Source organism: Lepus europaeus, chromosome 19 (assembly GCF_033115175.1).
Source record: "Lepus europaeus isolate LE1 chromosome 19, mLepTim1.pri, whole genome shotgun sequence".
NCBI classification, from domain to species: Eukaryota; Metazoa; Chordata; class Mammalia; order Lagomorpha; family Leporidae; genus Lepus; species Lepus europaeus.
The window spans coordinates 53,142,979-53,155,608 of NC_084845.1; the positions used below are offsets into that span (position 1 = coordinate 53,142,979).

Below are 12,630 nucleotides of genomic sequence, written 5' to 3' on the forward strand. Positions count from 1 at the left end.
TTATGACAAATGACAAAATGTTTATTAAGGAAACAGTTTGACGGCTTTCCTTTAGCACAATTTTACAGATAAGAGCACAACCTGAAGGCAATTACAGCTTCAATCATTAACACACTACACAAAGTGCTTATTCTACAACTGGAAAGTTGCTGAGGTTTGTGACATGCCACTATAAATATAAGTATTATTAAAAATTACAAATTGTTTGGTGATTATTTTGATAACCTCTTGAGCAGCAGCTCCTGCAAGGAAAAGAGAGAAAAGCAAATCTTTAAAAGAATAATCTTCAAGAATGATATAAACACATTCAATTCTGTATAAAACCTTTCCCAAAGCAAAGTTATTTAAAAGTAATCCAAAACAGGCATAGCTTACTGAGTCATAAAAAAATTTAAAGGATAATTTTTATAACTATGTTGTAAAAGTTTTATTTTGGCTATTTCATACAATGGATATTGCTATTATTTAAAACAATGAAGCATTTTTAATTACAGTAGCTTAAAAAGATTGGCAAGATATAGAAAGTGAACAAAGCAAAGTTTAAACTGTAGTATGATTCCACTGGTTCACTCCCCAATTGGCCACAACAGCCAGAGCTGCACGGATCCGAAGCCAGGAGTGGGAGTTTCTTCTGGGTCTCCTACGTGGGTGCAGGGGCCCAAGGACTTGGGCCATCTTCTACTGCTTTTCCAGGCCATAGCAGAGAGCTGGATCGGAAGTGGAGCAGCCGGGACTTGAACTGGCACTCATATGGGATACCAGCACCGCAGGTGACAGCTTTACTCGCTATGCCACAGTGCCAGCCCCGACAGGACTTTTCAAATGGATTCACAGAGGCAAAAAGATTCTCAAAGGACACCCTTCTGGCTTAAGCATTTGAATTTTACCTTTTGCCCGTTTTAGAATAAAAAAGGGTAAAAGTACATTATGTTCTAAAACATTGGTAATAACTAAAAGGATCTACATGAAATACTGCCAGGCTGCAATAACTACTCAAAACCAACAAAATAGGGCCAGCATCGTGGTGCAGTGGGTTAAGCCACCACCTCCAATGCCAGCATCCCATAATAGCACCAGTTCAAGTCCCAATTGCTCCACTTCTGATCCAGCTCCCTGCGAATGCACCTGAGAAAGCAGCAGAAGATGCCCCAAGTACTTGGGCCCCTGCCACCCATGTGGGAGACCTGGATGAAGCTCCTGACTCCTGGCTGTCATTTAGGGAGCGAGTCAGCAAATGGAAGATCTGTCTGTAACTCCATCTTTAATAAATAAATAAATCTTAAAAAAAATATTCTGGATCTTTTTTATAATCTGAAGCTTCCTCTTTCACAGATATTCATCGACTTGATAAAATTTAAGGATTAGGGCCAGTGCTGTGGCATAGAAGGTAAAGCCTATGTCCCATATAGACACCGATTTGAGTCCTGGGTGCTCCACTTCTGATCCAGCTCGCTGCTAATATTCCTGGGAAATCAGCGGAGGACGGTCCAAGTACTTGGGCCTCTGCACTCATAGAAGTTCCTGGCTTCGAACCAGCCCAGCTCCAGCTGTTGCGGCCATTTGGGGAGTGAACCAGTGGATGGAAGACCTCACTCTGTCTCTCCCTCTCTCTCTGTAACTCTGCCTTTCAAGTAAATCTTTAAAAATTTTTTTTAAAAATTGGGGGCTAGTGTTGTGGTGTAACAGATAAAGCTGCCGCCTGCGATGCTGGCATCCCATAAGGGCATCAGTTTGAGACCCACCTGCTCCACTTGCAAACAAACTCCCTACTAATGACCTGAGAAAGCAGCAGAGGACAGCCCAAGTCCTTGTGCCCCTGCATCCACATGGTAGACCTGGAAGAAGCTCCAGGCTCCTGGCTTTGACACAGCACACCCCCAGTTGAGTTGTTGCAGCCATTTGGGAAGTGAAACAGCAGATGGAAGATCTCTCTCTCTCTCTCTGACCCTCCCTCTCTCTGTAACTCTGCCTTTCAAATAAATAATAAGTAAACCTTTAAAAAAATTTCAGGATCTGTTACACAATGTTCTAGGCAAAAGATAAAAGACTCATTTGCCCATGGATCCCACATTTTGGCAGAGACAGACAGATGATTTCCAAATAAACAGAATGTATACTACATCACAGGACCATGAGTGCTAAGGAGAAAAAGCAAGGAAGAGGGATAGGAGCACAAAGGCAGCAGCCAGTTGTAAAGAAGGGAACTGGGGCCGGCGCCATGGCTCAATTGGCTAATCCTCCACCTGCGGCGCCGGCACACTGGGTTCTAGTCCCGGTCGGGGTGCTGGATTCTATCCTGGTTGGCCCTCTTCCAGGCCAGCTCACTGCTATGGCCCGGGAGTGCAGTGGAGGATGGCCCAAGTGCTTGGGCCCTGCACCCCATGGGATACCAGGAGAAGCACCTGGCTCCTGCCTTCGGATCATGTGGTGCGCCGGCCGCAGCGCACCAGCCGCGGCGGCTATTGGAGGGTGAACCAACGGCAAAAGGAAGACCTTTCTCTCTGTCTCTCTCTCTCACTGTCCACTCTGCCTGTCAAAATAAATAAATAAATAAAAAAGAAGGGAACTGGGGATGGCCTGGAAGAGAGGATCACATTTAAACAAAACCACCAAACCTGAAGGAAGTGAGGTAATAATAGCATATGCAAAATGTTACAGAACATAAAGAAGCCAAAAAAAAAAAAAAACAAACCTTCAGTTTTTACTATAGGCAAGTTCTGGTCACATAAATATGATCTCAACTTGGAACTCACCCCCCAAGAACGCAGCAATGGTGTGTGGCTCAGCAGCTCCATATCGGCAACTACAGGAAAGGATGGACACATGACCTTAGATCAGCCTTAGGACAGGTGGGGGCTTCTGTCTCATATGCCCTGAAGAATACTCACAATTCATGGATATAATCATCTTTCACCATTACAGATAACCCATATTCCTGAAGGAAGCCAGTGAGACAAGACTTCAACTTTCCTACATCTTCTTCAACTTGATAGTTAGACACTCCTAAAAATACATATAAATTAATTATATAAATGAATTTTCATTAAAATAATCATAACTAAAAATTAATGGCTACCTTTTTATTTAATTCAGTTTTGGGTATTCTAGTCAAAACAGTAAGGTACGGAAGTGAAGATAAAACAAAAATAATGGAAAGTATGAGACCGATATTTGCATATATCTATAATTAAAATCTATTAAAATTTTGAGTTCAATAAACTTTTGTCCCCTGTTCGACACCCAATATCTAGAAAAGTATTTGGCACATAATATCTAGTAATTAATTGATAAAAGAACTGAAAGAATAAAAAACTGTTGTCCTAGTTATACCATTTAGGCAAATTATGATCCGTATTATGTATATATAAGAAATTAGATGATCTTGAGGAAATAAAGCTATAATAGGTAATACTTATCAAACATTCATAAATGCTACATACTATCCATATACAGTATGTGTTTATAAATTTAAATTTGTACTCCTTAAACAATAAATTTAAAAATTCTATTTAATCCTCACAACAACTCTATAAAATAGGTACTATTGTCCTCATTTTACAGTTGAGAGAACTGAAGTACAGATTAATTTACTTATCTCATAAACAGTAAAACTAGGAAATAAGTCCAGGCAGTTTTTAATGTTTAAACTAAAATGTCTCCCAAGATAAGCTGCTATTATTACTACTGGAAGGAAAAATACAATCATCATACTAGTCAAGTATTAAAAATTTTTAATTAAAATTATCAAAAGATAAATATATTCTGAGCAACAGTCCATCTTTGAAATTATCCCAATTCTCTAATTACTACACTTGTAGATAACAAAAAATGTAGACTGAACAAAGACATCTCTACATTGTCAAGAGTTCTGAGTTCAGAGGTCAATGGCTTTCCTACTCCACTAAATTAAACTCAGGGTCCTTCTTAGAAGTAAACCTTGGAAACTGACAGAAAAAAAGTTTTCTTTTATATCCATGCTACCAACATTCCTCCTGTAATGGTTTAGAATCAAACACTAAAAAAACAAATGGTAGCTCCTCACTAGGATTCACTGGGATAAACTATAGATGCAATCTGTTTACAATGTGATATTCAAGCAACACTTTTTTTTATTTTTTTATTTTTGACAGGCAGAGTGGATAGTGAGAGAGAGACAGACAGAGAGAAAGGTCTTCCTTTGCTGTTGGTTTACCCTCCATTGGCCGCCGCGGCTGGTGTGCTGCAGCCGGTGCACCGCGCTGATCCAAAGGCAGGAGCCAGGTGCTTCTCCTGGTCTCCCATGGGGTGCAGGGCCCAAGCACTTAGGCCATCCTCCACTGCACTCCCTGGCCATAGCAGAGAGCTGGCCTGGAAGAGGGGCAACCGGGACAGAATCCGGTGCCCCGACCGGGACTAGAACCCGGTGTGCCAGCGCAGCAAGGCAGAGGATTAGCCTATTGAGCCACAGCGCCGGCCCACCATGAAAACACTTAAGGTTCAATTTACATGTCTATTCAAGATTTTGTTGTATTCGGTAATTCACTTGTTATTCTTACCTGGATATCTACCATGTTGTTTATGAAATCTGTCAACAGCCCGTAACATTAAATATAATACTATCTCATTATCTGGACTGTCCATGCTGGAAACTGGGGAAGGGAAAAATTCAGTGTCATTTCAGTAATTCACAACTTACAAACAATGAGGGGGTAAATTCAGTATATAATCAAATTTCAAGATAGAAGACACCTGACTACAATTTTAACAATAAAATAGAAAATGATGAGTAGCAACAAAATAAGAGGAGATACATTAAGGTGTGATCCCACGTTATGAACACTAGCTGTAGTCACACAATCTCTACTGCAGCAGTAACATCCTGATTTAGCTCCTATGCATATCTTACAACAGACTCTGATTCCAATAGGATTTCATGTATAAATTAAGTTTATATAACAGGTATATAAAATCTGTTACCTTTAAAATTAATTAAATCAAGCCAGCATTAAAAGGCTATTAATACTTACTAATTTCATCCTTGTTAACTGTATCCAAACCATATTCTTCAGCTAAGGACCGACATCTTACTACTCGAAGAAACGCAGAATTGCTGCCTGAGCACAGGAAAGACACCGTGGAAACAATGGTTAAGACAGAAGAATATTCCAAATCAAAGGTCACTTTACAAACAGGAAGTGCTGTACATATCCTTCACAGATAGGAGAGTGTGAAGAAACACACTCTAATGGAAGCATTAGGCCCTAAAGGTTAGCAGAGAAGACACCAGAATACAAATTCTCTTAAATGTGTATCCTTGGCCCTACAATAGTTCAGTACTGGTTAAGAAGGTGACAGAACCTCTCTGAGCCTCAGTTTTCATTTGTAAAATGGGAATAATATTGTTTACCTTTGAGAGTTTTCTGTAGATCAAACATGACAAGTGTATAAAGTACAGAGCACAATGCCTGAGATGGCTCGATAATGGTTTCCCGTATTATGGACAAGCAGTCCTAAAACAAAATGTTAATATTGTGCTCTTGGTACCTGAAAATTTTTTAAAAGATTTAATTATCTATTTTAAAGGCAGAGTTAGAGAGAGAGAGACAGAGAGAAGAGAGAATCTTCCATCCACTGGTTCACTCCCCAAATGGCTACAACAGCCAGAGCTGTCAGTCCAAAGCCAGGAGTCAGCAGCTTCTTCGGGGTCTCCCGTGAGGGAACGGGGACCCAAGCACTTGGGCCATATTATGCTGCTTTCCCAGACACATTAACAGAGAGCTGGATCAGAAGTGGAGCAGCCAAGACTCAAACCAGCGCCCATATGGGATGCCAGCGCTGCAAGCAGCAGCTTTACCTGCCATGCCACAGCACCAGTCCCAGCTTTTTTTATTCATAAAGATTTTATATTACGGAAACTTTAAACATACCCTGAAATAGAACAGAATAATAAACTCTCAAATAACCAACATCCAGCTTTTAATCTGCTATTGTCTAATAGAACAAACACTAATTCAGAAACAAGGTACATAACATGTAATAGTACAAAACAATAAAACCGAGCCTAAGTAGGCATTGTGGAAAAGTCATGAAATGGGAAGCTTGAATAAGGCTATATTAAGATGGGAAACATGGGGGCAGGCTTTGGCATAACAGTGAACATATCACTTGGGATGCTGGCATTCCCATATTAGAGTGTCTGGGTTCAAATCTCAGCTCTGCTTCCAATTCCAGTATTCTGCTAATGGTACCCTGGGAGGTAGCCGGCAATGGCTCCAGTTCTTGGGTCCCTACCATCCATTGTGGGAGACTTCTACATTGAGTTCCAGGCTCCTGGCTTCAGCCTGTTTCATCTCCTACACTGCTGTGGCACTGGGGGACTGAACCCAGTAGCTGGAACCTCTCTCTCTCTCTCTCTCTGCCTTCCAAATAAAATGAAAATAAAAAAGTTTTTTAAAAAACAGATAACATGAAGAATAGAAACTTCTATAGGAACTAGGTATAGTAGCTATAGGGAAAAATCTTCACATGGCATGAAAATAGATGTTTTATTATTTTGAAAGGTTTTTTTTTTTTTTTTTTTTTTTGACAGGCAGAGTGGACAGTGAGAGAGAGAGAGACAGACAGAAAGGTCTTCCTTTGCCGTTGGTTTACCCTCCAATGGCCGCCACGGCCGGTGCGCTGCGGCCGGTGCGCTGCGGCCGGCGCACCGCACTGATCCGATGGCAGGAGCCAGGTGCTTCTCCTGGTCTCCCATGGGGTGCAGGGCCCAAGGACTTGGGCCATCCTCCACTGCACTCCCTGGCCACAGCAGAGAGCTGGCCTGGAAGAGGGGCAACTGGGACAGAATCAGTGCCCCGACTGGGACTAGAACCCGGTGTGCCGGCGCCGCAAGACGGAGGATTAGCCTAGTGAGCCGCGGCACCGGCCTTGAAAGTTATTTTTAAAAAAGATTTATTTATTTACTTGAAAGTCAGAGTTACACAGAAAGAGAAGGAGAGGCAGAGAGAGAGAGAGAGAGAGGTCTTCCATCCGCTGGTTCCCTCCCCAGATGGCCACAACTGCTGGAGCTGTCCTGATCTGAAGCCAGGAGCTTCTTCTGGGTCTCCTACATGGGTACAGGGGCCCAAGCACTTGGGCCGTCTTCTACTGCTTTCCCAGGTCATAGCAGAGAGCTAGATAGGAAGTGGAACAACCGGGACTAGAACCAGCACCCATATGGGATGCTGGCACTGCAGGTGGCAGCTTTACCCACTACATCACAGTGCCGGCCCCCAGAAAGTTATTTTTGAATAAAAGAAAATGAGTCAGACAGAAGAGACCCCAGGAGCCTAGCCTCTCTGAAACTAGACAGCAAAATTTTTAATTCCATCAGTCACTCAACACAGGTCAAGGTGAGTTTTTAAATCAATACCGTCGGGGCCAGCACTGTAGTATAGCGGGTAAAGCACCGCCTGCAGCACCAGCATCCCATATGGGTGCCAGTTTGAATCCCGGCTGCTCCACTTCCGTTCCAGCTCTCTGCTATGGCTTAGGAAAGCAGTGGAATATGGCATAAGCCCTTGGGCTCCTGCACTCACGTGGGAAACCTAGAAGAAGCTCCTGGCTCCTGGCTTCCGATCAGTGCAGCTCCAGCCACTGCGGCCATCTGGGGAGTGAACCAGTGGATGGAAGACCTTTCTGTCTTTCTCTCTGCCTCTGCCTCTCTATAACTCTGCCTTCAAATAAATAAATAAATCGTTAAAAAAATCAGTACTGTCAATGTACATGTGACTCAAGACTTCAAAACCAGTCTTCAAATAAAATTTCCCAAATTACTTAAAATTAACAAGCTGAAAATAATTCTACATTAATGACAATTTTCAATTAATTGACCTTCATGTCCTTTTAGCATTGTCATAGATAGATATGTTCTACCTCTGACCCAGTCTTAAAATATCTTCTGTATTATGAAAAATTAAAAAAAAAACTTTACATAATAATTATATATCTATGCCATTAAGACCACAGAAAATTCAAAATTCCAACCATTTAAAACTCCTGGGAATGTTCCCTGTGGCAATTTTTATATAGTAAAATAAGCTAATTTAAGCAGACTTACAGAGCAACTTTAATTCTCTCTCTGAAATGGATTCTGGTGCCTGTAAAGAGATAAATGTAGGTTTTTGCTCTGGTACAGAAAAGATTAACAGAGGGTGCAGCGCAAAGCCAATAGCTGTAGCATGGGGAGGCTTTCTCAGAGCTGGGAGAGCACCTTAAAAACACTGTTTCCCTGTAACTGGCTTTTCCCCTAGGTGGGCAAGGAGAAGCACAGAGCCAGGGCCAAGCCCTCTGTCTCTGAACTCTTTCTCGCTGGAATTACGTGATCAGGCCTCTACAGAGATGTCCATCAGAGACGCAGTGTGCCCAGCAGCGTACCTGGCCAATGGACTGCAGCAGCTTGGCAACATGATTCCCCACAGCAGCAGCATCTTTCTTTGCTTTTTCGCGGTAACTGGGGAAGAACAACAAAAGCAACTATTAGCAAAACTTTTAATTAGCAAAATTTAATTATTACCCTGAAGCAGACAAAAACATTGGTCTGGCAACATATAAAATGCAAAAATGCCAGGAAACACCACCAGCAGCACCTGTCAGTGTTGGGGATTTCCCAGGGTTGGCAATAAGCTCCCTAAAATCCAGGCTCCCTCTTTAGTTTTAATGAACAGTACCCAACTTAAAAACTGCTCCTTGGGCGATCCATGAATCCATGACCCAGGCCTCTGACAGAGGAACTGAGAAAACATGTTACTCAAGAACATGACTTGCTTCCTTCAAGTTAAGTCCAAGGAGTTAAATCAAGTATTTATAAATTCATGGAAAAATTTTGTTTAGGTCTATTTAGAAATAATCAGAGTATAAGCTGACTACCTCTTCACACTTTTTTCTGCTCTCTGTGGGCCCTGCCCAAGTTGAATTCATGGGCCAGGCCAACAAAGGAAGATCTGCTAGACAGTAACTGAAATGAAGAGCACAGTTTGTCTGTGGAAGCAGCATCTGTGTGTGACATTGTCTGGCTCCTGAGGAAACCAAACCTGCAGCCTTGGGTTCATCCGTACAAAGGAAACACCTACGGAGGCCTATCCCTACGACAGTCTACCTGGGTTCAGGCTAGTGATGCCTGTGTAGCAGGTGTCACTCTGGTTACGGACACTTCAAACTACAAAATATTAATGACAGAGAGTCCATCAAAACTAAAGTCTTCAGTTTTAAGTTAGAGGAAATATGCAAGAGATGGCTCTGGAGTTCTGTTTCATGGAGTTCAAATCCTGGTCTGTCATTTATCAGAATAAGTCACCTTTTCTGTGCCTCAGTTTCCTGTTCTGCAAAATGGAGACATTGAGTTTCTCTCATGAGGTTGTTGTAAACCCAATGTACGTATTAGATTAGTTAGTACACAGAACAGTTCACAACCCAGAGTAAGTGATTAAATGTTAGGCTTTATCACGCAATCTAAAAGAAAAAACTATGTTCTGGTAATATATGAGAATTCTTTGTACTTTCCACTCAATTTTGCTTTCAACCTAAAACTTTTTCAAGCAGAAAAACATAGTTTTGGGACCAGTTCAAGTCCCAGCTGCTCCACTTCCAATTCAGCTCTCTGCTATGGCCTGGGAAAGCAGTAGAAGGTGGCCCAAGTCCTTGGGCCCCTGAACCTGCATGGGAGACCCAGAAGAAGCTGCTGGTTCCTGGCTTTGGATCAACACAGCTCCGGCCGTTGCGGCCATTTAGGGAATGAACCAGCAGATGGAGGACCTCTCTCTCTCTCTCCCTCCCCCTCCTCCTCCCTTTTCTTCTCTCTGTAACTCTTTCAAATAAATAAAATAAATCTTAAAAAAAAAAGAAAGTCTTTTAAGAAAAAAAATGCCCCCTAAATTCTTCAGCATATTTCTAAAGCAATGAGGTTATAAGAGACTTTGATTTCTGAGTGCTAAATGTTCAACTCTAATATGAACAAGTTTGTCAGTTACATAGTTTGAAAATAGCAACTTACACATTTTGCAGTTTTATATATTTGCCCGAATCTGCAATCATGTCAGGAATTGTGCCTCGAACTGGTAAATTTCCTTGACCTTCTTTGGCCACAAATTCCTTTAAGGCACGAGCTAGAATCCAAAATGAAGGAGTCTAAAAGAATTAAAAAGAAATTAACATTCAGGGGCTGGCGCTGTGGTGTGGCAGGTTAAAACCCTGGCCTGAAGCACTGGCATCCCATATGGGTGCCGATTCTAGTCCTGGCTGCTCCTCTTCTGAGCCAGCTCTCTGCTATCGCCTGGGAAAGCAGAAAATGGCCCAACTCCTTGGGTCCCTGCACCCATGTGGGAGACCCAGAAGAAGTTCCTGGCTCCTGGCTTCGGATCGGCTCAGCTCCAGCCATTGCAGCCATCTGGGGAGTGAACTAGTGGGTGGAAGACCTCTCTCTGTCTCTACCTCTCTCTGTAACTCTGTCTTTCAAATAAATAAAATAAACCTTTAAAAACCTTATTTTGATCCAAACTTTTAGACAAAATCATTTTTACTTTTTGTTATCATTACCTGTTTGGTGATATTTATGCAGCGATCATCATTAAATATATCTTCAATACTGCTTGGGATCTATCAAAGGAAACAAAACATTTACTTATACTAAGAATTTTCCCACCTGTAATGTCAATGCTACTTCTTCAAATAAGTGCTTTGAATTCTCAAACTGTCTCAAATACAAACTTATGATTTATTTAGTTTATTTAGAATCAGTACCACATGGAGGTTTATTGCATCACACATTAATAATACAAACTACACAAATTATAGGCTTTCATTCTCGTGTTGTATGAGAAGAAATCTGAGTGGCAACCTCCTCCCTGGTCTTTGTGCTTCCACTCCAGACCCCTGACGTTCTGATGCCCCCTCGTCAGTCAGAATGACCTCTTAGAAATGTAAAGTATATTGGTCCCCTTCCTGCTCAACATGCAGTGGCCTGCAAGGCCCTGATGATCTGGCCCTTTCGGTCTCAAATTCTTCCCAACACTCGCTGCCTGCTCCACTTCCCTCCAATCACATCAGCTTTCTTACTGGGCCATGAGCCAATGCTGGACCTCAGCTCCCGTCAGGGCCTGTGCGCAGGTGCTCCTCCACCTGAATAGCTACCAGATTCCTGCACGTCACTTCACCCAGGCTTCAGCATAAAAGAGACTGAGAGTCACCCTGTCCCCCCATTTAAAATTGCCTTCTAATCTTAGACTCCTCCAACCCTATCAGACTTCCCTCTGTTCTGCTCTAATTTTGTTCACAGCAACTAGAACATTTGTATGTGTTTACTTAGTTACTGTTCCTTAATCACTAGAACATTGTATTTTTTTTTATTTGGGTAAATTATATATTCAGTGTGAAATGCACAGATCCTCAATACACAGTTTGATGCATTTTAAGCACACCTACGTATTCTCGTCCATCATCCCAATTAAGACATAAAATTTTCATCCCCCCAGAAAATTAACACACACTTTTATTACTTAGTAACAATGCCTCTTTGCCTAAAAAAGTTTGTAGTGTTAGCATTTTTACTCTTAATTATAAGAAATTTTTAGCTTAAACTACCAGGTGTTATTCCAAAGCTCTCCAAAAACTTCATTGGTCAGACTTCAACAACAAAACCACCATTAAACAAAAGACATCTGAATTACTCTCCAAATAACTTTCAAACCATATACAATGTCATAAAGAATATCTTCCACGATATCCAAATCTCTGCTGTCAGAAGCAAATCCAGGGAAACAAGATTTAACTTTTTAGGCAACACTTTTTTGGGCCAGCAGAACAGCACCTTCATTTTATAACCTCACCTCCAAGTAATTACAATTTGAAATTATGAATTTCAAATAATTCATATAAATTATTGTATCACTCCTATATGCTGAACCACTAACATCCATTTTAACAAGGACAACACAAAATCTTAGTAAAAACAGTGTTCAAACTGTACTAGAAATGCTTATTTCTAACTATATATTTACATGTATTGACTTAAATCATTATAATCAACTGTTTCACATCAGAAAACACCTTATGTGGATCCCTCAGCAACTCTTCTAATACCTGTGTTGTATTAAGTGCAGTGTTCACATTTTTAATAGCTTCTTCAAAATTCTCTTCATCTTCAGGAGTCCCACTTTCATTCTTCAGGATTCCTATTAGAATAGGAACCAGTTAGCAAACCACAGCCCTTTCTTTCTCATGCCCATTCCCTCAACATCACAAAAACCCTTGTCAGATTCTGAAGTGATCAAAATCTTGGAACTTAAGAAATATGGCTTAGCATTAGTTTTTCAAATTATACAAGGAGTGGCTCCTTTATCTCCCCCAGAAAAAAGGGCAAAATGAAAAGTTCATAATGCATAATTTGACAAAGTTATCAATAAAAATCCCATAAATATTTGCTTCAAACAATTTGATTTTCAAACTTTATACAATACTTAATCACATCCCACAATATTACCTTGTCTAATCAAATCTCTGAAGTCCTCTTTTTCTTTATAGGTTTTAGGTATTCGTCCATTAGTCTAAATTGGTTAAAAATTTTAAGAATCTAGTTATAAAACTCAAAATATGAAAATTTCCCCCATTCTCCACATG

General features: G+C 41.1%; 1 protein-coding gene across 1 annotated transcript in view; it reads right to left on the bottom strand.

The window, feature by feature from the left end:
• The window catches only part of NAE1 (NEDD8 activating enzyme E1 subunit 1), a 25,477-nt gene continuing 12,847 nt past the window's right edge, over positions 1-12,630 (bottom strand). Inside the window, exons 10-20 of the mRNA XM_062176758.1 lie at positions 12,494-12,557; positions 12,094-12,185; positions 10,552-10,611; positions 10,010-10,143; positions 8,395-8,470; positions 8,078-8,117; positions 5,007-5,093; positions 4,536-4,628; positions 2,889-3,003; positions 2,754-2,803; positions 1-242 (exon numbers count right to left, since the gene is read on the bottom strand). Of these exons, the coding sequence (XP_062032742.1) occupies positions 133-242; positions 2,754-2,803; positions 2,889-3,003; positions 4,536-4,628; positions 5,007-5,093; positions 8,078-8,117; positions 8,395-8,470; positions 10,010-10,143; positions 10,552-10,611; positions 12,094-12,185; positions 12,494-12,557 (921 nt within the window). The 3' untranslated portion in view covers positions 1-132. The remainder of the gene's footprint in view (positions 243-2,753; positions 2,804-2,888; positions 3,004-4,535; positions 4,629-5,006; positions 5,094-8,077; positions 8,118-8,394; positions 8,471-10,009; positions 10,144-10,551; positions 10,612-12,093; positions 12,186-12,493; positions 12,558-12,630) is intronic.